Here is a 21,711-nt window from a genome sequence, read left to right as displayed (position 1 = left end):
TTTTTTTTTTTGAGAGACAAGGTATCACTATGTTACCCAGGCTGGTCTTGAACTCCTAGGCTGAAGCAATACTCCTGCCTCAGCCTTCCAAAGTACTGGTATTATAGGTGTGAGACACTGTTCCTGGCCTTACAAAAATTATTTTGTAGGTTGTATTTTAGCTAGCCTATCACAATTCTTCCAAGTTTTTAAATCGTTTCTGTTGCTGATAAAATACCCTTTATCGATAGCCAACAAATTCTAATTTGGTTATTACCAGGCTATTATTGCAAAAAAAAAAAAAAAAAATACAGTTGAAAACTTGTAAAATCTCATATACCTAAATGCCAGGACCAGGTTTGTAGTTGTATCAATTTATTGTTTTTCACAATACTCAGCATCCAAATTAAAAATGAGTGTTTTGTTTACTTTAAAAAGTGATATACTATTTATATTTGTAACATGCATTGAAGAAAATACTTAAAAATTTCAAAAGTAGAAAAATTTTAATTTCTTAAAGCTTTGAAATGTGAAAAATATTTTAATTTCTTAAAGCTTTTAAAATATACATTAAAAGGAGTGCATATAACTTTAGTTTAAATGTTCAATTTAAATTAAGGGTCCCCAACCCCCAGACTACAGACTGATACCTGTCCATGGCCTGTTAGGAACCAGGCCATGAGGAAGAGGTGAGCAAACCTTCATCTCTGTTTACAGCCACTAACCATCGCTTGCATTACTGCCAGAGCTCTGCCTCTTCAGATCAGTGGAGGCATTAGATTCTCAGGAGCTCAAAACCCGTTGTGAACTGTGCATGTCAGAGACCTAGGTTGCATGCTCCTTATGAGAATCTAATGCCTGATGATCTGTCACTGTCTCCCATCCGCTGCAGATAGGACCACCTAGTTGCAGGAAAACAAGCTCAGGGCTCCCACTGATTCTACATTATGGTGAGTCATATAATTTTAGTAGAGACAGGGTTTCCCCATGTTGGCAATGCAATAATTTTTTTGTATATTACAATGCAATAATAATAGAAATAAAGTAAACAATAAATGTAATGCACTTGAATCATCCCAAAACCATCCTCCCCACCCCAGTCTGTGGAAAAATTGTCTTTCCCAAAACTGGTCCCTGGTGCCAAAAAGGTTGGAGACCACTGACTTTAGGCATGGTTCCCCACCCACCACTCCCCAGTCTGTGGAAACACTGTCTTCACAAAACCAGTCCCTGGTGCCAAAAAGGTTGGAGACTGCTGGTTTAAATAATAATAAAATGAACATGTATGTACCTAACATACAGGTTAAAAAATGAAGTATTTCCAGCCAGGCACAGTGGCTCGCGCCTGTAATCCGAGCACTTTGGGAGGCTGAGGCAGGTGGATCACGAGGTCAGGAGTTTGATACCAGCCTGACCAACATGGTGAAGCTCTGTCTCTACTAAAAATACAAAAATTAGCCAGGCACAGTGGTGCATGCCTGTAATCCCAGCTACTCAGGAGGCTGAGGCAGGAGTCACTTGAACTGGGAGGCAGAGGTTGCTGTGAACTGAGATCAGGCCACTGCACTCCAGCCTGGGCAACAGAGCAAGACTCCATCTCAAAAAAAAAAAAAAAAAAAAAGTATTTCTAATACTTTTAAAGGCTTTTGTATTTTCCTGATTGCATCTTCTTTCCCCTCCCCCGGAGGTAATAACTGAGTTTTAGATTAATAAGCTACTTAAATTACTTTATAGTTTTGTCACATATGAATAAATTTCTAAACAAGGAACATGGTTTGGTTTTGCTTTTCTCTGAACTTCATATAAATGGAATCATATTGTTTATACTGTTCTGTAACATATTTTTGCCTCATTTTATGTTTTTCAGATTCATTTATGTTATGTGTAATTGGAGGTCATTAATTTGCACTGGTACTTATATTCGTTTTCTAAATCTACTGTAATGTATTGGTACATTCTAATGTTGATGGACATTCTGGTTGTCTCCAAGTTTTGCTTATTAAGCATTACTGTTAACATTTTTGTGCTTGTTTATCTGTTGTACACATATAAGAGTTCTATAATATAGCAGTGTCCAACCTTTTTGGCACCAGGGACTGGTTTCATGGAAGACAATTTTTCCATGGTTGGGGGGATGTTTTGGGGATAAAACTGTTTCACCTCAGATCATCAGGAATTAGATTCTCATAAGGTGCGCAACCTAGATCCCTCACATGCACAGTTCACAATAGGGTTCACGGTCCTGTGAGAATGTGAATTTAATGCTTCTGCTGATCTGACAGGCGGAGCTGAGGCGGTGATGCTCTCTAGCAGACTGCTCACCTGCTGTGCTGCCTGGTTCCTAATGGGAGTGGGGAGCATTTATTGGTCGGCAGCCAGGTGTTGGGGACCCTTCCTATAATGTACTTAGAAGTGGAATTGCTGGATCATATTGTGTGTGTGTATTTTACTTTACTAGGTAATCTTAAACTTTAATCCAGATTCTTATTTTATACTCCCACCAGTAATGGATGAAAGCTCACATTTCTTTACATCTTTACCAATACTTGATATTCTTGGATTTTAGAATTTTTATCAAAAGAGTAGTTGTAAAATAATGTATCATAGTTTTTGTTTGTATTTACTTGAATACAAATAAATACAAATCGAGGCTTGAGATTGAGATTGAGATTGAGGCTGAGGCTGAGCACCTTTCCAGTATTTATGGGGCAACTGTGTTTCCTCTTCTGTGAAATGTCTCTTGCCCATTTTAGAAAATTGAGTTTGTTTTTATTAATAGTTTGTTATTATTTATCCTGGATATTTCTTTTGTAGGTTATATGTGTCCCAGTGTGTGACTTATCTTTCTACTTTTTGTGATATGTTGATTAAGCAGTTCTTAAAGAAATTGAATTAGGATTTTTCTTCATTTTATACTTCTTGTGTCTTTTTAAATAATTTCCTAACTCAGGTTATAAAGATATCCTGCTATGATTTTGTTAAAAGTTTCTAAATCTTTTGCTTATCACTGTTATGTACTTGATCCATCTTCAGTTGGTTTTATATATGATGCGTGATAAGGAATGATTTGCCAATGTCCTAGCACTATATATTGAGTGATCCATCCTTTCCTCATGAATCTACACTACTGGCTTTTTGTTTTATATTATTTTCATACAGGATCTGTATATGAGCGCTCCATTATGGTGGTCTGTTTCTGCACTAATATCTTACTAACTTAATCACTATAGCTTAATCATGTCTTTATCTTGCAGTCCACCCAGGCTGGATTGCAGTGGTATGATCTCTGCTCACTGCAACCTCCACCTCCCAGGCTCAAGTGATTCTCCCACCTCAGCCTCCCCAGTAGCTGGGACCACATGTGTGTGCTACTACTGTGCCCAGCTAATTTTTGTATTTTTGGTAGTGACAGGTTTTTGCCTTGTTACTCAGGCTGGTCTCGAACTCTTGAGCTCAAGCCTTGGTCTCCCAGAGTGGTGGAATTACAGGGATGAGCCACCACATCCAGCCAAGTTTGCTAGTTTTGTTTATAATTTTTTTTTATCTATGTTCATGAGCAATTATTCTTTCCTAGATAGTGTTGGTTTGATTTAGTGTCAGTTGTACACAGCATACATTGTATCAGGTTGGAATTGTCTATTTCTGGAAAGATAAAATTACCTTCTATACAATTTCTTGAATGATTAGAGAACCATTAGAAATGTTTTATTTCTTTCTGAGTCAGTTTTGATAATTTACAATTTTTAGGAATTTGTTCACTTAACCTAAATGTTCAAAGCTTGCTTTGAAGTTTTTAATAATTTTCTTTTTTTAAATCATGTAATTTTCATTCCATCAGATCTCATAAAAAATTTTCTCTTTTTAAACTTTGCTATATTTGTAGTTATGCCCCTCCTTTTTGTGTATAGTAGTATTTGTGCCTTCTCTTTTTTTCTTGATCTTTTTTTTTTTTTTGAGATGGCGTCTTGCTCTTGTTACCCAGGCTGGAGTGCAACGGCAGGATCTCAGCTCACCGCAACCTCTGCCTCCCAAGGTCAAGCAATTCTCCTGCCTTAGCCTTCTGTGTAGGGATTACAGACATATGCCACCATGCCCAGCCAATTTTTGTGTTTTTAGTAGAGACAGGGTTTCTCCATGTTGGTCAGATTTGTCTCGAACTCTCAACCTCAGGTGATCTGCCTGCCTCAGGCTCCCAAAGTGCTGGAATTACAGGTGTGAGCCTCTGCGCCCAGCTTTTTCTTGATCTCAGACTCAGAACCTCCGACTTCAGCCTCCCAAGTAGATGGGATTACAGGCATCATCCACCACACCTGACTCTCAAGTTTGTTTTTAATTTATTAACTGTTGGTTTTCTTTATTTCTTTCCTTCTTTTAGAGGAAAAAGAAAGGTTAAAAAAAAATTAGGAGCCACTTGATAAAAAAACAATTTCAAGTTTGTTTCCCTAGATATAATACAGGAACCTTAAACTCATATGTCAGACTTTAATTTCTTATCTTTCCTGGAAAATATCACCTTCTAGTATTTCCTATTCTGACTAAGTTGGTGGTTCTGTCTTGTTGCTGCCCCTACAACCCAACAAAATAGTTATCTAAGCCTACCTCCTTCTACCTTAACAGGCCCTTCTTTCCCACCTCCCACTTTTTCTGCCTTGGTCCAGTTCTTCTATCTTCTTATAGAGCCTGTGGCATCATTCATACTAGTTTTGTTTCCTTCAACCTTATTTCTGTTAGCCCATCCTTCATACCAGCACCCTCCTTCATACCCGCACCCTCCTTCATACCCACACCCTCCTTCATACTGACATTGTTTGACTTCAGCAAACTGTCCAATTATGTTCATGTCTTATTTAGAGCCCTACAGTTATTTTCTGCTACCCTGATCACTTCCCAACTCCTTAACATGATATACAACCTGGGCCTTCTAGTCTCCCTACATGTACTCTTTGGTTCAACATCCAGGTCAGTTTCCCTAACACATCATTTTGTTCTTGGTCTCTTTGACATTTTTTTTTTTTTTTTTGAGACAGAGCCTTGCTCTGCCGCCCAGGCTGGAGTACAATGATGTGATCTCATCTCACTGCAACCTCTGCCTCCCAGGTTCAAGTGATTCTCCTGCCTCAGCCTCCCAAGTAACTAGGATTACAGGCCCGTACCACCATATCCAGCTAATTTTTTTGTATCTTTATTAGAGATGGGGTTTCACCATGTTAGACAGGCTCGTCTCGAACTCCTGACCTCGTGATCTGACCGCCTAGGCCTCCCAAAGTGCTGGGATTACAGGCATGAGCCACTGTGCCCAGCCTTATTTTTATGATTTTTGTAGAGAGGGGGGTTTTACCATGTTGGCCAGTCTTGAACTCCTGACCTCAAGTGATCCACCTACCTCAGCCTTCCAAAGTGCTGGGATTACTGGCTTTTTAAGTTATTTTTATCTGCGATCACACATTTATTCATCCTTTACACCCTAGTTTAAGTTTGTCTTACGTAAGAATTCTGATTCTTCACACACTTCATCACATACCTCCGCACCAAAAAAGGTGATTTTTTTGGTTATCATTATACCTTAAATGTATCTCTATTTAGTCCCTGCAATACTGTGTTATAGTAATTGTTTACATGTCAGATGTCTCTTGTGAGGTGAACTCTTTGAGGACAGATGCCATGTTTTCATTTCACCATTAAGTCCCCTGCTAGTAAATAATGAGATCAGGAAAAAAAAAAAAAAAAGATTGTTACATACATGGGCCTAAAGGGGAATTAACAGGCCCCAAGAAATAAGAAAATATTTTTAGTCAATTTTATTTATGGGAAAGATGTAAGTACTCTGGTTTGTTTGCTATTTGTCTTTTTAAATTTAATTTTTTTTTTCCAAGACAGGGTCTCACTCTGTCATCCAGGCTGGAGTGCAGTGGCACGATCTTGGCTCACTGCAACCTCTTTCCCGGGTTCAAGTAATTCTCGTGCCTCAGCCTCTCGAGTAGCTGGGACTACAGGCACGCTCCACCATGCCCAGCTAATGTTTGTATTTTTGTTATAGAGACGGGGTTTTGCCATGCTGGCCAGGCTGGTCTTTTTTTTTTTTTTTTTCCTGAGATGCAGTCTCACTCTGTCACCCAGGATATAGTATAGTGGCATGATCTTGGCTCACTGCAGCCTCCACCTCCCAGGTTCAAGTGATTCTCCTGCCTCAGCCTCCCGAGTAGCTGGGATTATAGGTACGCACCACCACAACTGGCTCTACTTTTTGTATTTTTAGTACAGACAGGGTTTCACCATGTTGCCCAGGCTGGTCTCAAACTTACCTCAGGTGATCTGCCCACCTTGGCCTACCAAAATGCTGGGATTATAGGCGTGAGCTACCACGCCCAGTCCAGGCTGGTCTTAAACTTTATTTCTTGATGAAAGATTTTTGCCTTGGTTTTTAACCTCAGAGTGAGGATAAATAAGCACCTGAAACATCAAACATTGACTAAACAATTGTAACACTAAGAAAAAGATTTGATGATTCAGATCTTTATTATTTGGTATAGTAAAGGCTTTGAGAATACCAGTTTTACCTCAAATTCTCTCTTTATATTTATAAATAAAAGTAGCACATCTGGGCCCAAGACATGACAGAACACAATCTAAAAGTCCGGTTCTCCAGAGAGCTATTAGCTAGCAAAGGATTTGAAAGATTCATGAGAATTCAACATAGTGTTTTCTGGCAGTTTACCCAAGGGGTTCCTGAATACACTTGGAGGACTCATGTATCAAACAACTAGAAATTGATATACACCTAAATCCCTTTGCCTTTTCAGATTCTATAAAATCTGGCAATAATAGCCAATAAAGTTGCCTCAGAATCTGCTGGAAGTTACTAGAGACAAAATGAACTGTCAAGATAGAATCAAGTAGTCCTTAAGGAAAGTTTATAATTCAAGAGTTGTCATTTTTAATTGAACATAGTGATTACTCCTTAAAAGAAGAATTACTATAAAATTCTTATTCAGGCTATTGTTAATTATTTAGTAAAGTATTTGCATTTATTGTACTTAATTTAAGAAAATATAGTTAAATAAATAGGACATTTTCTATGTCAGTAAACATAAGTATAAAATGTAATGTTTTTGGAAACTGTTAGGTTGGTGCAAAAGTAACTGATGTTTTGCCATTAAATGGCAAAACAGGGAAAACCCACATATTTTAAACCCAATTTGAAGTGCTTATTTACAATTGTTCATAATCACACATGAAACTCAATATCAGCTGTACATGACATCTGAAGATTGCCATAAGATTTGACAGGGTAACCTATTCTGTATAGAGTTTAACAACTTGGATCATTTGATCTATTAAATGTCTCTGAGTACCATTTATGATGGAATGGAGCACTTTAGCTGTAACACTATCTCATGGAATAGAAGTGTTTTTATTCTGCCTACGTATGAAATATAATACTAATTCTGTTTGCTCTTTAAAGAAATATCCTAACAGCATCTTCTTGAAAGAATAAAGAGCAGCCTGTGTATTTTTAGGAGTTGGTACTCACTTGCCTTTTAAGTATGGACCATTGCCTATATTTTTCAGTTAGAGTTTTTGAAGTTTTGTTTTTGTTTTTAAGGACACAAAGCAATTTATTGATATATACATGGATGAGTTTTGTGATTCTAATTTGATAGATTTTAAGACGTGAGAAAGATTAATGTCCAGAAGCTTAGAAGTGTGGTTGGCATCATGCATTATTTTCTGTTTAAGCTGACCAATTCTTTATTTGATTTACTTATTTAATAGTTCTTATTTGGATATTAGTAACCACCAATAAATAAAACTGAATATGAATTTCCAAAATTTTGCTTATCATACAAAGTGCCAAACTTAATCAACATTAGAATTATATGTTCTAGAATTATAATCAGTATCACGTTGTTTTTAACTATTGCATTTTCACTGTTGTGGCTATATACAACTCTACATAATTAACATCTATTTTAGTTTTAACTGCTTTTGTATAGTGAATGGTTTCTGGTTTAAAGGCTTATGCTCTTGAAATCAAGCAAACAACCAGTCTCTCTAGCCTTACCACCACCCCTTTTCAATTTTAATTTTAAGAAAGAAATATTTTATTCCCTTCACCTCTATAACACAGAAGCTTTGAGTATCCCCTGAATGACAGGGGTTTAGAGTGAAAAACAAGGAGAAAATTATTCTATAAGTACATAAAGCCCTGCCCAGCTGGAACATCACTGTCCAAAAGAGGAAACGGTCAAGGGAACATGTAATTATAAGTCAACATGATAAACCTAATAACGGAAATGTGGTACATGGTACAGGGATTAGCCCAGGGAAGAGTATAAAGACCATATGAGCGGGATTATGTTTGATTCATATCTGTATATCCAACACCTTACAGAGGGTCTGGTATTTAATAGATTCAACAAATCAGTTACAAAATTATTACATAGGATGCTATCTTATTGTTGTTTTGGGACAGGGTCTCCCTCTGTTGGCCAGGCTGGAGTACAGTGGTATAATCACAGCTCACTGTAGCCTTGGCATCCCGGATTTAAGCAATCCTCCCACATCAGCCTCCAGAGTAGGTGGGACTACTACAGGCATGTGCCACCCTACCTGGCTTTTTTTTTTTTTTTTTAAATAGAGACAGGTTTTCCCTATGTTGCCCAGGCTGGTTCTTAACTCCTAGCCTCAAGTGATCCTCCTGCCTCAGCCTCCCAGTGTTAGGATTACAGGCATTAGCCACCATACCCAGCCTAGTACACTGTCTATAAAAATTTCCCTGTACACTGAGGCTGTCACACCCTCTCAGTTAACGAAGTGTAGGACAGACCATACTGTATGCTCTGAGCCAGTGAATACTGTGTACTTTTATTGAGTAAGTGCCCTACTACCTGTTGGTGAGTTGAGCATGTTTTGGAACATGCATTGTTTCTCTCCTGGAACTACCTTTTCTTGCCATTTATTTAGTGAGGAACAATTTCGACCCATATAAAGAGTGACAAAGGGATGCAAGTAAAGATTATCATGCTGTTTATTAACATGCAGGCTTTACAGAGGCCAGTAGCCTGAGACTCTACTAAAGAAATGGCCAAGGCTTCTTTCCAGTGTGGACTCTTTTTTTTTTGAGATGGAGTTTCGCTCTTGTTACCCAGGCTGGAGTGCAGTGGTGTGATCTCGGCTCACCACAACCTCTGCCTCCTGGGTTCAGGCAATTCTCCTGCCTCAGCCTCCTGAGTAGCTGGGATTACAGGCATGCACCGGCATGCACCACCATGCCCAGCTAATTTTTTGTATTTTTAGTAGAGACGGGGTTTCACCATGTTGACCAGGATGGTCTCGATCTCTTGACCTCATGATCCACCCGCCTCGGCCTCACAAAGTGCTGGGATTACAGGCGTGAGCCATCGCGCCCGGCCTCAGTGTGGACTCTTAAGTAAAACTTCTAATTAAAAAAACAAAGAAATGGTTGAGGAAAAAGAAAGTAAAGATTAGGGCACCAATATTCCTAAAGTATAGACAGTCGCACATTTTGTGTCCTTTTGATAAAGAGTGACTTTGTGTTCACAAATATTATTTAAATTTATCAAACTCGTAATATGAATGCCTTGCACAGTGCTTGCTGCCATAGATATATTGGTGAACTTGATGAGACATGTCCCTCCTGGATTTTGTCATTTAGTAGGAATGGTCAAGTTAAACAAGGGTCAGAGACCCTTAGGAGGTCAGTTTTGCCCGAGCAGAATGTTGAATAAATGTTCTAACTGGTACCTGGCAAAAACCATATAAACTGTATATTTTATCATCACCTCAGACTTTCCCTTCCTTTCCCCATTTCTGCGTTGTATTGTAACCATAGTATGAGAAAAAGCATACTGAAATTATTTAATTAAGTAAACTGGATCTCCAGGAGCAATATAAGCATGTATGGTGCATATGGCTGGGAAAAAGGATTGAGAACTCCTGACTTCTAGGTCAGTATCATTCAGATCTGTATTTGCAAGCCAGACCACATTCTTAAGTACAAACCCACTTTTTTGGGGGGAGGTGCAGGAGGCGGAGTCTTGCTCTGTTGCTCAGGCTGTAGTGCAGTAGCGCAATCTCGGCTCACTGCAGCCTCTGTCTTTCGGGCTCCAGCAATTCTCTTGCCTCAGCTTCCGGGGTAGCTGGGATTATAGGTGCACACCACCACACCCAGCTAATTTTTGTAATTTTAATCGAGACAGGGTTTCACCATGTTGGCCAGGCTGGTCTCGAACTGCCGACCTCAGGTGATCTGCCCACTGCAGCCTCCTAAAGTGCTGGGATTACAGGCATGAGCCATTGTACCTGGCCACAGACCCACATTTTTTAAAGTTTTAAAAATTTGTTCAATGATATGGAACACACATTTTAATTACTTTGCTTTTTGTTTATAGGTCCAGGGGCAAGTTCATCCTACTCTTGAGTCTAATGATGATGCTCTTCAGTATGTTGAAGAATTAATTTTGCAGTTATTAAATATGCTATGCCAAGCTCAGCCCCGAAGTGCTTCAGATGTAGAGGTATGACAAATATTGTCTTGTGTTTACTTTATATCTAATTTGTGTGTTGGTTTTAATGTCAGTGAAGGGGCAAATAATTTGCTCTTTAATTCTACAAATATATACATATATTTGCTCTTTATTATATGTGTGTGTATATATATTATATATTATTTAAATATATAATAAATATATAATTTGCCCTTTAATTCCACAAATATATATATATGAAATGAAACCTGGATTTCACTCTTTACAGGTTGAATATCCCTTATCCGGAATGCTTGGGAACAGAAGTGTTTTAGATTTTGAGGGTTTTTTTTGGATTTTGGAATATTTGCAGTATACTTACTGGTTGAGCATCCCAAATCCAAAAATCCAAACTCTGAAGTGCTCCAGTGAGCATCATGTCAGCATCTAGAAGTTTGGATTTTGGCTTGATGTGGTGGCTCAAGCCGTAATCCCAGCACTTTGGGAAGCCAAAGCAGAAGGATCAGTTGAGCACAGAAGTTCGAGACCAGCCTGGGCAACAAAGTTAGCAGGCATGGTAGCATGCATCTGTAGTCCCAGCTACTCAGGAGGCTAAGGCAGGAGGATCAGTTGAGCCCAGGAGGTCGAAGCTACAGTGAGCCCTGAATGAAAGAGTGGAACCCTTTCTCAAAAAAAACAAGTTAAAAGCTTTGGATTTTGGATTTTTGGATTAGGAATAATCAACCTGTACTGCATATATGATAGTTTGTATGTATTCTAGTTGTTAAATGATTGTTCCATTTTTTGTTTGTAAGCTAAAACAAACAATTTATTGATGACAGAATGATATACCCATACTTTTAAGAGTGGCATATGTCTAAGCATTTCTTTTCTTAAAGCCAGCTAGCATTCCAAAAACATCTGTTGATGTTTTGATCTTCAGTTGTTACATTTATTTTAAGAGGTAAGTGAATTATTTCCCACCAATTGAGGGAGAGGGAAGCATCTAAACACCTAGGAAGGAGGTTCTGTAATCTCTTAAAAAGATGATATGGCCCCTGTATTTTTTTTTTTTTTTTTTTGAGATGGACTCTCACTCTGTCGCCCAGGCTGGAGTGCAGTGGTGCGATCTCGGCTCCCTGTAACCTCTGCTTCCCAGGTTCAAGTTATTCTCCTGCCTCAGCCTCCCGAGTAGCTGGTATTATAGGCACTCGCCACCACACCTGGCTAATTTTTTTTAATTTTTAGTAGAGACAGGGTTTCACCATGTTGGTCAGGCTGTTCTCGAACTCCTGACCTCGTGATCGGCCCACCTCGGCCTCCCAAAGTGTTGGGATTACAGACATGAGGCACCGTACTCAGCCTGGCCCCTGTCTTTTTAGGGCTTATAATTTAATGGAGATACAGATAGATATGTAGTCAGTAACATAATGTGATATTCTGTGAGTAAAGAGTATGTGGGAAGCCACGAAAGCGGCAACTATACAGGCTTTGGGGTTTAGGGTAGCTTCCAAGAAGAAGAGATGTCTAAACTGAGTCTGGAAGGAGTCAAAAGTTGGAGAGAAGAAGGTTTGAAGTACCAACGGTAGAAAATGGGAGACACAGGCTAGAAATACAGAGTTCTCTGGCAGTGATGAAGGACTATTTGACTTTAATGACTTCAAGTATATGGTAGTTCAAATCTTTGGGTTTCTGTGACTTTGTTTTTGTAGCACTCAAGTGTGAGCACAAAAAAAGATAGTTGGACTGAATGTGGTGTTTCCTCATGGATGTATAGCAGCAGAACAGCGGGGCAAGGGAATTGTAAAAACTGGTAATAGCAGTGCTTTGCAGCCTTTTCAGGACACAAAACACATAGAATGTAACGTTTTTATGCCACATAGTGATTGGATAAGAAATAGTCTCTAGCTACCTCAGGTCTTGCCCTGATCCCCTGAAGGCTGAGGGATTGATAGACATATCCAATGAGAAACTGCTGAGAAAAGCATCACTGAATTGCAACTGGATAAGGAAAAAAGTGAAATGTGACTATAGTTAATGATGGTATATTGTATTCTTGAAAATGCTAAGAGTAGAAATTGACTGTTTTCACCACAAAAATAACTATGTGAGGTAATGCATTTGCTGATTAGCTAGATTTAACCATTCCACAGTGCATATTATATGTACTTCTAAGCATCATGATGTTATACATGATAAATATGTACAGTTTTATACATAAATTTAAGGAATAAATAAATTTGGCTGCTGTGGTGTTTCATACCTGTAATCCCAGCACTTTGGGAGGCCAACGTGGGCAGACTGCTTGAGCCCAAGAGTTCAGGACCAGCCTGGACAATATGGCAAAACCCTGTCTCTACTAAAAATAAGAAAATTAACCGAGCATGGTGGTGCATGTCTGTAGTCCCAGCTACTCAGGAGGCCCGACCTCAATCAACCCGCCCACCTCAGCCTCCTAAAGTGCTGGGATTACAGGTGTGAGTCACCATGCCCAGCCAAGCCCTTATAATTTCTAATAAGCTTTCCATTAACATTTAGATTCCCCAAATAATTTATCAATATTTTCTACCTTTCTAAACAAAAACAAATTTCTCCCACACATACAAAAGTATATGGGGATATGAATTTTTTTTAATTGAAGTATATATGTAGGAATTTACATGGACCTAGAATATTCTTGGAATTGATCAAGATTATCTTTTTAAACCTATTATGTAAAGGAAAAGACAAGGTTCTGCTAATAATAGAGGTAAATCTCAAACATTGCTCTGTATCTCATTAATGTTTTCCAAAGGTACTAGATATTAATCAAGATAGAGTTTCTCATTTAATACAAAAAATATTAATCTTGAAATTAGGAGAGTAATAATATTTTAATTCATTAATCTTTCATTGATCAGTTCTCCTCGGGCTTCTTTTAAAAAATACATGAAGGACAAGTATAGTGACTCGTGTGTGTAATCCCAGCACTTTGAGCTCAGGAGTTCCAGAGCAGCCTGGGCAACATAGCAAGATCTCATCTCTACTAAAAATAAAAAAAATTAGCTGGGTATGGTGACACATACTTATAGTCCCAGCTACTTGGGAGAATGAGGCAGGGAGATCACTTAAGCCCAGAAGGTTGATGCTCCAGTGAGCTATGATCACATCATTTTCCGGCCCAGGTGACAGAGCAAGAGACCCTGTTCTCCCCAAAAATAAATAAATAAGTAAAAAGATATAAAATATTTATGAAAGAAATTTTACTTTGCTATAAAATTATAAATTTCCCACTACAAGAAATAAAGTAATTCCTTGAGTTTGGCCTCTCGACATTCAAGACACCTTTTTGTTTGACCCTACTAATCTTTCCCCATGCATTTTGACCCTTGGCATTATCTCCTAAGTATATACTTGGTAATTCGATTTCATTAATACCCTTGTAAGTAAGTTTAAAATGTGCCGTGCTTCATCATTACCATTTTGCCTTTTAAAAAATCATTCGATTAGCTGATCCACTAAAAAAAAAAAGAAAAATCATTCGAGATTTTCTTTCCCCTTCTTTCCTTCCTTAAAATAATAAACCTGGAATGAGGTAGATATAATTGATACGGATAGGGATTGCTGTTCTATTTTCTTTTTCTTCTACCTCAACCCCTGCCTACAGTTAGTCTCTGTAATTCCACCACTGGTGAGTTTTTTTTCAAAGACATGTAAATCTATTTAGAATTGTCAGGTCGAGTTCAACTTCTGTCCTTTTCTACTGCTTTTATTTTTTTATTTTTACTTTTTTTCCACTGCTTTTATGTCTCTACTGTACACCAGTGTTTTTAGATTCCAGGTTATGACCACTGGTAAGTCATAAAATTACTTTAGTGCATTGCCCAACCTTCATTTAAAAAAATAAAACAGTCTGGCACAGTGGCTCACAGCTATAATCCCAGCACTTTGGGAGGCTGAGGCAGGTGGATCACCTGAGGTCAGGAGTTCAAGACCAGCCTGGCCAACATGAGGAAACCCATCTCTAGTAAAACTACGAAAAGTAGCTGGGCGTGGTAGCACATGCCTGTAATCTCAGCTACTCAGGAGGCTGACGCAGGAGAATCACTTCAATCTGGGAGTGGAGGTTGCTGCGCCACCGCATTCCAGCCTGGGCAACAGAACAAGACTCTGTCTTTAACAGACAAACAAACAGAATGGAAAATGCCAGTGTGCTGCATATAATAAGGACAGGTTTGTTTTATGAAACTTTGTTTCATTTGAGTATGTTTGGTGTAGGTTTAAAAAAAAGTTGGAAAGCCACAGGGTCATAGCATTATTAGGTTTGTACCATGGTTACACTTACTCAGTTAATCATGGGTTAAACACTTCACTATAAACATTTTAATTGAAAATCACATAAGTTAGTCCTAAATCTTGTCATTTTTGATTAACAAGTCTGCAAAATTAACTTGGAGAAAAGAATTCTCTGTTTTGGATGTTCCTTTCTCTCCTTTTACCACTTCCCTTCTCTCCCTTTTCGCCTGCTATACCTCCTCAGTATTTTGGACCTTTGTATTGCCTTTTGCTGCATCAGGCTGGTGTCCTGGCAAACAGCTTTTCAACTAGACAGTTGAAAAGGTTTGTAAACCCCATTTTAAACTGCTGTATTTTCTTTCAACGTACTTCAGGCGGGTGGATCATGAGGTCAACAGATTGAGACCATCCTAGTCAACATGGTGAAACCCTGCCTCTACTAAACATACAAAAATTAGCTGGGCATGGTGGTGCACGCCTGTAGTCCCAGCTACTCAGGAGGCTAAGGCAGGAGAATTGCTTGAACCCAGGAGGCGGAGGTTGCGGTGAGCCAAGATCGCCCACTGCACTCCAGCCTGGCGCCTGGTGATGGAGTGAGACTCTGTCTCAAAAATAAAATAAAATAAAATAAAAAATTGACTAGGTTATACCCCTCAATTATAGATTGGCTTATAGCATATCCAAGAATCATTGTGTTCTCTGCCCCTCCTTCACCACCAAGGGCATCACATGGCAGTCACTTTTTTTTATTTTCCATTTTACTAGCAACTAATAAAACTTTCTATTCAGATTTATAAATAGGGGTTATGTTTAATTTCATCTAGTAATTTTTACATACTAGTTTACTTTTTCAAAATACATGTGTAAAAGTTGTATGATAGCGACCTCTACTGGTTTTAGTTATGGTATCCTGCAAGTGGGTTTTAAAAGCTTTGAGAGGATGAAAGTGCCTTTTGTTTGAAGTGAATTACATTAGTTTAATAAGGAAGGAAATTCAGCTGCGATAGTAACCCAAGTTCTTTCATTCTCAGTGGGAATTTTAGGTAAAGAATTTCTGGAAATTAAAAATGAAGTATTTTGTTAAAAACAAATGACCTGTGGAGGACTTTAAAGAAACTACAATGTATTAAAATTGCTGTCACTAATGCAAAACCATTGCTTTCCATGATTTGTAAATAGTTTTGAAGTTAAGTGCCTTTGCATGGTGGATAAAGAATATTCATAGAGGGTTCAGTTGCAAAATGCTACTTGAGCTTGTAATTAGTACTGAAAGTAAGGACAAGTGAATGAGAATTGGATTTAGATATTTACTTCTTGATCTTGGGTCTTGTTCCTTGAACTTTTATACAAGTACTATTTAAAAGTAGCTTCTACTCATTCTTGCAATTAGCTTTATCACAGTGAAGCTGAAATTCAGGATGTGATATTCACCCTAGATAATAGAAAGAATGTTTAGTCTCTTATTGCCTAATTAAGGAACTTACACATTGACAACTACTGTTTTTTCTTAGCTTCAATATGTTCGTAATGTAAATTATACCATACGTGAAAAGCTCTACTTTTGGTATTCTTTGGTTTTAAAAGTAAATTTTAAGTGAAGAGCACTATTTAATATATTTGTTGCTTAGTTGTTATTTTCCTATTTCCCAAGGAACGTGTTCAAAAAAGTTTCCCTCATCCAATTGATAAGTGGGCAATAGCTGATGCCCAATCAGCTATTGAAAAGAGGAAGCGAAGAAACCCTTTATCTCTCCCAGTAGAAAAAATTCATCCTTTACTAAAGGTAATGCTGAAATACTCCCTTCTTGCATTTTAAGGGAAAAATAAAATCTATCATTTTCATACAATTAGAGTATACTTTATGGATAATTGAGTCAATTTAAGAGTAAAATTCTCTCATTCCAAGTTTTCCGGTGATTTATGTGGTGGGAGGAGATGCTGTGATAATAAGAAAATATAAACTGGGCAACATGATTTAAAGTAATTTCATATCAATAGTAATAAGTTGAAGGACTAAGAAAGTTACTGTGGATTTTGTCTCAGATGTAATTAGGACCACAAGGAGAATTTCTAAAACTCATCCTCTCTTGTTGGTTAGCCCTAAGCGTTCCTATAAATCCTTTAGATGTTAATATTTTGTGTAGAGACCTCTGTGAAACCGTCATAGGCTAAGTGTAATCTTTGAACAAAAAGATCACCTAAACTATCCAGTCCTACTTATCATGTAAATAAGTCAGTCAGTCAGTTGAATCTCTACAGAACTAATAGAATAACTGCTGGAAGCTCAAATAATGCTATTTCTATTTTAGTTAATATAATGAACTGTTGTTATTTCTCACAACAAAAATATAGATATTATAATAATTAAAACTTTAATTTAGATGCCAGTAATTTTGTACATACTATAATACAGATAAAATGCTAATACATTGTCTGAGTTTATTACACAACAAAGTTATTATCCACAGTTTGTAAATGAGGTGACAGAGGCAGAAAGTTGAGTAAGTAACTTCTAGGCCAAGTTCACAAGACTCTAAGTGATAGTGTTAGAAAGTTCAGGTTTGCTTGGTGTTGTCCAAAATTTAAACACTTGAATGAGTTTAAGGTTATATTTTGTATTCAGTTGTTTGAATAGAAATATCTGCCTTATGGAAAACTACTTCATCATTCTCTTCATGATTTTCATTGGCCATACAATGAATTGTATTCTAAGAGAATTAACAAATTGAGTTATATAAATAATACGTTAATAATCCTAAATTTTGAGTTTTATGTGCTAATTGTGAATATCATTTCAATTTATTTTAATAAACCTTTATCATGATACACTTAATAGTTTTTACATACCCTAAATGGTAAATGCAGCCTGTCTCCAATTTGTAACAAACTTCTTATTTCAAAGTTGTTGGTTTTTTCCCTTAAATGGGTTGTTTGGAAAATAGAATTTATTATTCTGTATGAACTGGACAGTCCCACAAAAGACCATATTCTCTTTGAAGTCTAACATTAGGACTATTTAACATTCTCTTTAACAGCAACCATTATTCAGTAGGACATAGCATGAATTTTATTTTCATAGAAATTGCCAGGGATACCAGGAATGTGCCATTTTGGTTTTGAGGAGCCCATCTTCCCTGGGAAAAGATGAGCATATAAGCCTAGTAGAGATTCCTAAATATCAATAATGTATTAACTCTCATTTTTGGTAAAAGAAAAAGCTTGTTTATTGTAGTTACCTCTAGGTATTCTGAATTAGGTAACAAAGAACATTTGCTCCCCACCCCAAAGTTGGTTTTCCTTTATAAGTTAGGGATTATCTATTTGTAATCTCTACTTCTCAAGTATTTTACATCATCAGAGGTAATTTTGCCTTGCCTTTTCTTAGCTTACATTTTCAACAGTAATACATACATTATTCATCGTTGAACCACTTAAAATTAAATGTTGCTGGTAAGCACAGGGCTCAGGAAAAAAGTGTAAGCTAAGTTGCAAATATGTTTTTCATTTTTAATCAGAGTGTTAAATTTATAGTATGTGATGTTTAAACATGCTTTTAATTTTGCAGGAGGTCCTAGGTTATAAAATTGACCACCAGGTTTCTGTTTACATAGTAGCAGTCTTAGAATACATTTCTGCAGACATTTTAAAGCTGGTTGGGAATTATGTAAGAAATATACGGCATTATGAAATTACAAAACAAGATATTAAAGTGGCAATGTGTGCTGACAAGGTAGGAAACAGCTTTTATTTTTTTTCTTAAGTTTCTTTTTATGACTTATTAGATGCTAACATACTATTCATATAGAATAAAATAATACGTTGGGGAATATCTCCAGTAACCTAATAGCAGGGATTCAAGATACCCCTTTATAAAAATAAGATATTACATATATAATACTAAAATATGTTTCAATATGCAGGTTTTTTTTCTGTGCTATTGCAACTAGGGTTAATTAGAGTAATCTCTTAATAGTTTATTTCTTAGAATTTATTCATTCAAATTGAAAGATTTATAAGGTTATGGATTTACTTAAAAACAATTTTTCAAAATGCAAAACCACAAAATGATAGTTTTACTTTGGTATCTACCTTTCTTCAGATACTACTTTGTGGTTTTACAATAATAATAATAAAAGCAAACACTTATTGAAGGTTAAGCATATATGTGGCTTATCTCCATTGGTCCTTATGATATTCCTCTGAGGTAAGTGATATTATCTACATTTTATAAAAGGGAGACTGAAATTCACAGGGATAAAGAAATTGGTCCAGAATTTTCTGAGAAGTTTCAAAGCCTAGACTTGAACTCCAGGTCTCTGAGTCTAAAGCTTTTAGTCATTATCTAAGTTTGTTTGTTTTATGAAAACAACTTTGCAGAATGGAAAATATTTCTGATGAAGCATTTCATTCCATTTCCTCATTATATTCTTACTGATTTGGAATATTCTTTTTGATTACTGATTCCACTAAATTATGTTTTAGTATTTATTTGTTCTTTGAGAATGTGGCCATATAGAGTGAAAAAACAAAACAAAACCCTGATTTGAAGAAGAATTTCAAATGTTTTAGTATTTCTAAATGAATGAGTATTTAGTTTTGAAAAATATTATCTAGACATGAATATGAAATACATAATGCTTTTTTTTTTTTTTTTTTTTTTTGAGATGGAGTCTTGCTCTGTTGCCTAGGCTGGAGTGCAATGGCATGATCTCGGTTCACTGCAACCTCTGCCTCCCAGGTTCAAGTGATTCGCTTGCCTCAGCCTCCTCAGTAGCTGGGATTACACGTGCATGCCAGCATTTTGTATTTTTATTTTGTATTTTTAGTAGAGATGGGGTGTCACCATGTTGGTCAGGCTAGTCTCAAACTCCTGACCTCATGATCTGCCCATCTTGGCCTCCCAAAGTGCTGGGATTACAGGTGTGAGCCACTGTACCATGGCCTTGATGCTTTTTAATGAATCAGATAAATAAAATATTTTTGACTACCTACTACATGTTTACACAGGGAGGAGATGCAAGAGAAGTATGTATAAAACAAGGCTCCAGAGTTGATGAAGGTGTACTTATATTCATGAAACAGTCAGAAAGCACACAAAGTAAAATATCATTGTATTGTGTTATAGGGATATGATGCTGTAGAAGCTCACAAGAAGGCAAAAGTTGTGTTTTAGCAAGAGTAGTAGTAGACTTGGAGAAAAGTTTATTTTGATCTATATCCAACAAATCTAGGAAAATAGGCCAAATAAAGGTGTATAAAAATTATTTAAATATGAGATATTGAGGCCATGAAATAAAGTGATGATGGCAGGGCAAAAAACAGAGAAAACCAAGCCAGAGAAATTAAAGACAGGATCTGGGAACAAATTGGAAGTAATAGGTTAACAAGAGAGACAGACAGATAAATACTAGTAGTGATAGAGAACTCGGAAGAGGGTAGTAAGTGGTATCAGATGTCGAATTCTGTTTTAGAGAAGCTGTGGAGGAATGCTGGCAATATATCGAAGAGGAGAAATTTGCATGTCTGCTTTCTTATCATTTAAGAACTTTATTCAGAGAACTTAGAGCATTTCACTTCAAATTTGACTAAAGCTTCATATTATACTTTTTAATATCTCTGACTATGTAGGTATTGATGGATATGTTTCATCAAGATGTAGAAGATATTAATATATTATCTTTAACTGATGAAGAGCCTTCCACTTCAGGAGAACAAACTTACTATGATTTGGTAAAAGCATTTATGGCAGAAATTCGACAATATATAAGGGAACTAAATCTAATTATAAAAGTTTTTAGAGAGCCCTTTGTCTCCAATTCAAAATTGTTTTCAGCTAATGTAAGTATCGTTGTAATATGCTTATCATTGGATGTGTTGTGAAATTTGCATGACCACTCCAAATTTCAAGTTGTATAGTTCATGATTACTAATTTGTTCTTTTTTTTAAGTTGTGGGACTTAATTAATGATCACAAAGTGCTATAACAGTTTCAAGAGATTTAACATCAGAAATTAAGGACAAAATACAAAGTAGACTGATTATATAAGTGCAAATGAGTTCAAAGAATTGTCCATGTACTCCAAAGGGTAAACCTTGTTTAGGTGGAAGATATTTTTGTTTAATTTGAATCATTTGACTCACTCAGCTTCATCAATGCCAACTGTATTGTCAGGTACCATGCTTGGCAGCAGGGATTCAAAGATGAATAAGAAACAGTTCCTTTCCTTATGTTTAGTCAAGACAGAGATAAAAATTTTGAATTGCAATAAAATATGGTAATTAGCATAGCAGAAACATGACAGCAGTATTATTGGGAGCACAAAGGAAGGGGCCAGTAACATTGAAACTTAGACAAAAGATTGCTGATCTTAGAATAGTAATCAAACTAGCCTAATTGGATCCTGAGGAAATGCTGAGTGAAAACAGGTGAGATTGTCATAGGAGTTACACACTAGTAATTCCTGGAACTGTAGCCACACAGCCATAAATGATCAATAGAGAAACAGTACTCACTACACAAGCTGGGTTTGGGCTCAAGCTATGGCAATGAGTGAACATTAAAAAATAAAGTAGTAGATCATGGTAATGGTTGTACAAACCTGTTATTCAGATTTACATTAAAGACCATTAAATTATGCACTTTGCATGGTTTGTAAATATTGTTTCAATAAAGTTGCTTAAAAAAATGAAAGAATAAAGAAGAGGCAAAGGTTTCTGAGGACACAAAAGAACCAAAGTGGCCAAAAAGCACATCAAAAGGTGTTCAGCATCACTAATCGTAGAGAAATGCAAATTAAAATCACGAGATAGTACTACATACTGATTAGAAAGGCTAAAATGTAAAAGACTTATAATACCAAAAGTTGAAATGAGCATGGAGCAACTAACTGCTTGTGGGAATATAAAATTTCCACATTACTTGAGAATGTAAACTAATATAAACCGTTTTGGAAAATAGTTTGGCAGTTCT

At 36.8% G+C, this 21,711-nt stretch overlaps 1 protein-coding gene across 2 annotated transcripts in view; it reads left to right on the top strand.

Annotated features, from left to right (window-relative positions):
- The window catches only part of SOS1 (SOS Ras/Rac guanine nucleotide exchange factor 1), a 133,987-nt gene that overhangs the window by 43,057 nt on the left and 69,219 nt on the right, over positions 1-21,711 (top strand). For both annotated transcript variants that reach the window (XM_021670787.2, XM_021670786.2), the window contains exons 2-5: positions 10,392-10,517; positions 16,393-16,524; positions 18,307-18,471; positions 20,370-20,579. In XM_021670787.2, coding sequence (XP_021526462.1) covers positions 10,392-10,517; positions 16,393-16,524; positions 18,307-18,471; positions 20,370-20,579 — 633 coding nt within the window. The remainder of the gene's footprint in view (positions 1-10,391; positions 10,518-16,392; positions 16,525-18,306; positions 18,472-20,369; positions 20,580-21,711) is intronic.

The sequence above is a fragment of the Aotus nancymaae genome, unplaced genomic scaffold (genome assembly GCF_030222135.1).
Source record: "Aotus nancymaae isolate 86718 unplaced genomic scaffold, 86718_ANA_hifiasm-v0.15.2.pri h1tg000057l, whole genome shotgun sequence".
In the NCBI taxonomy this organism is placed as follows: domain Eukaryota; kingdom Metazoa; phylum Chordata; class Mammalia; order Primates; family Aotidae; genus Aotus; species Aotus nancymaae.
The sequence above is the reverse complement of the archived record's forward strand: the minus strand, read 5'-3'. Positions and strand labels throughout refer to the sequence as shown.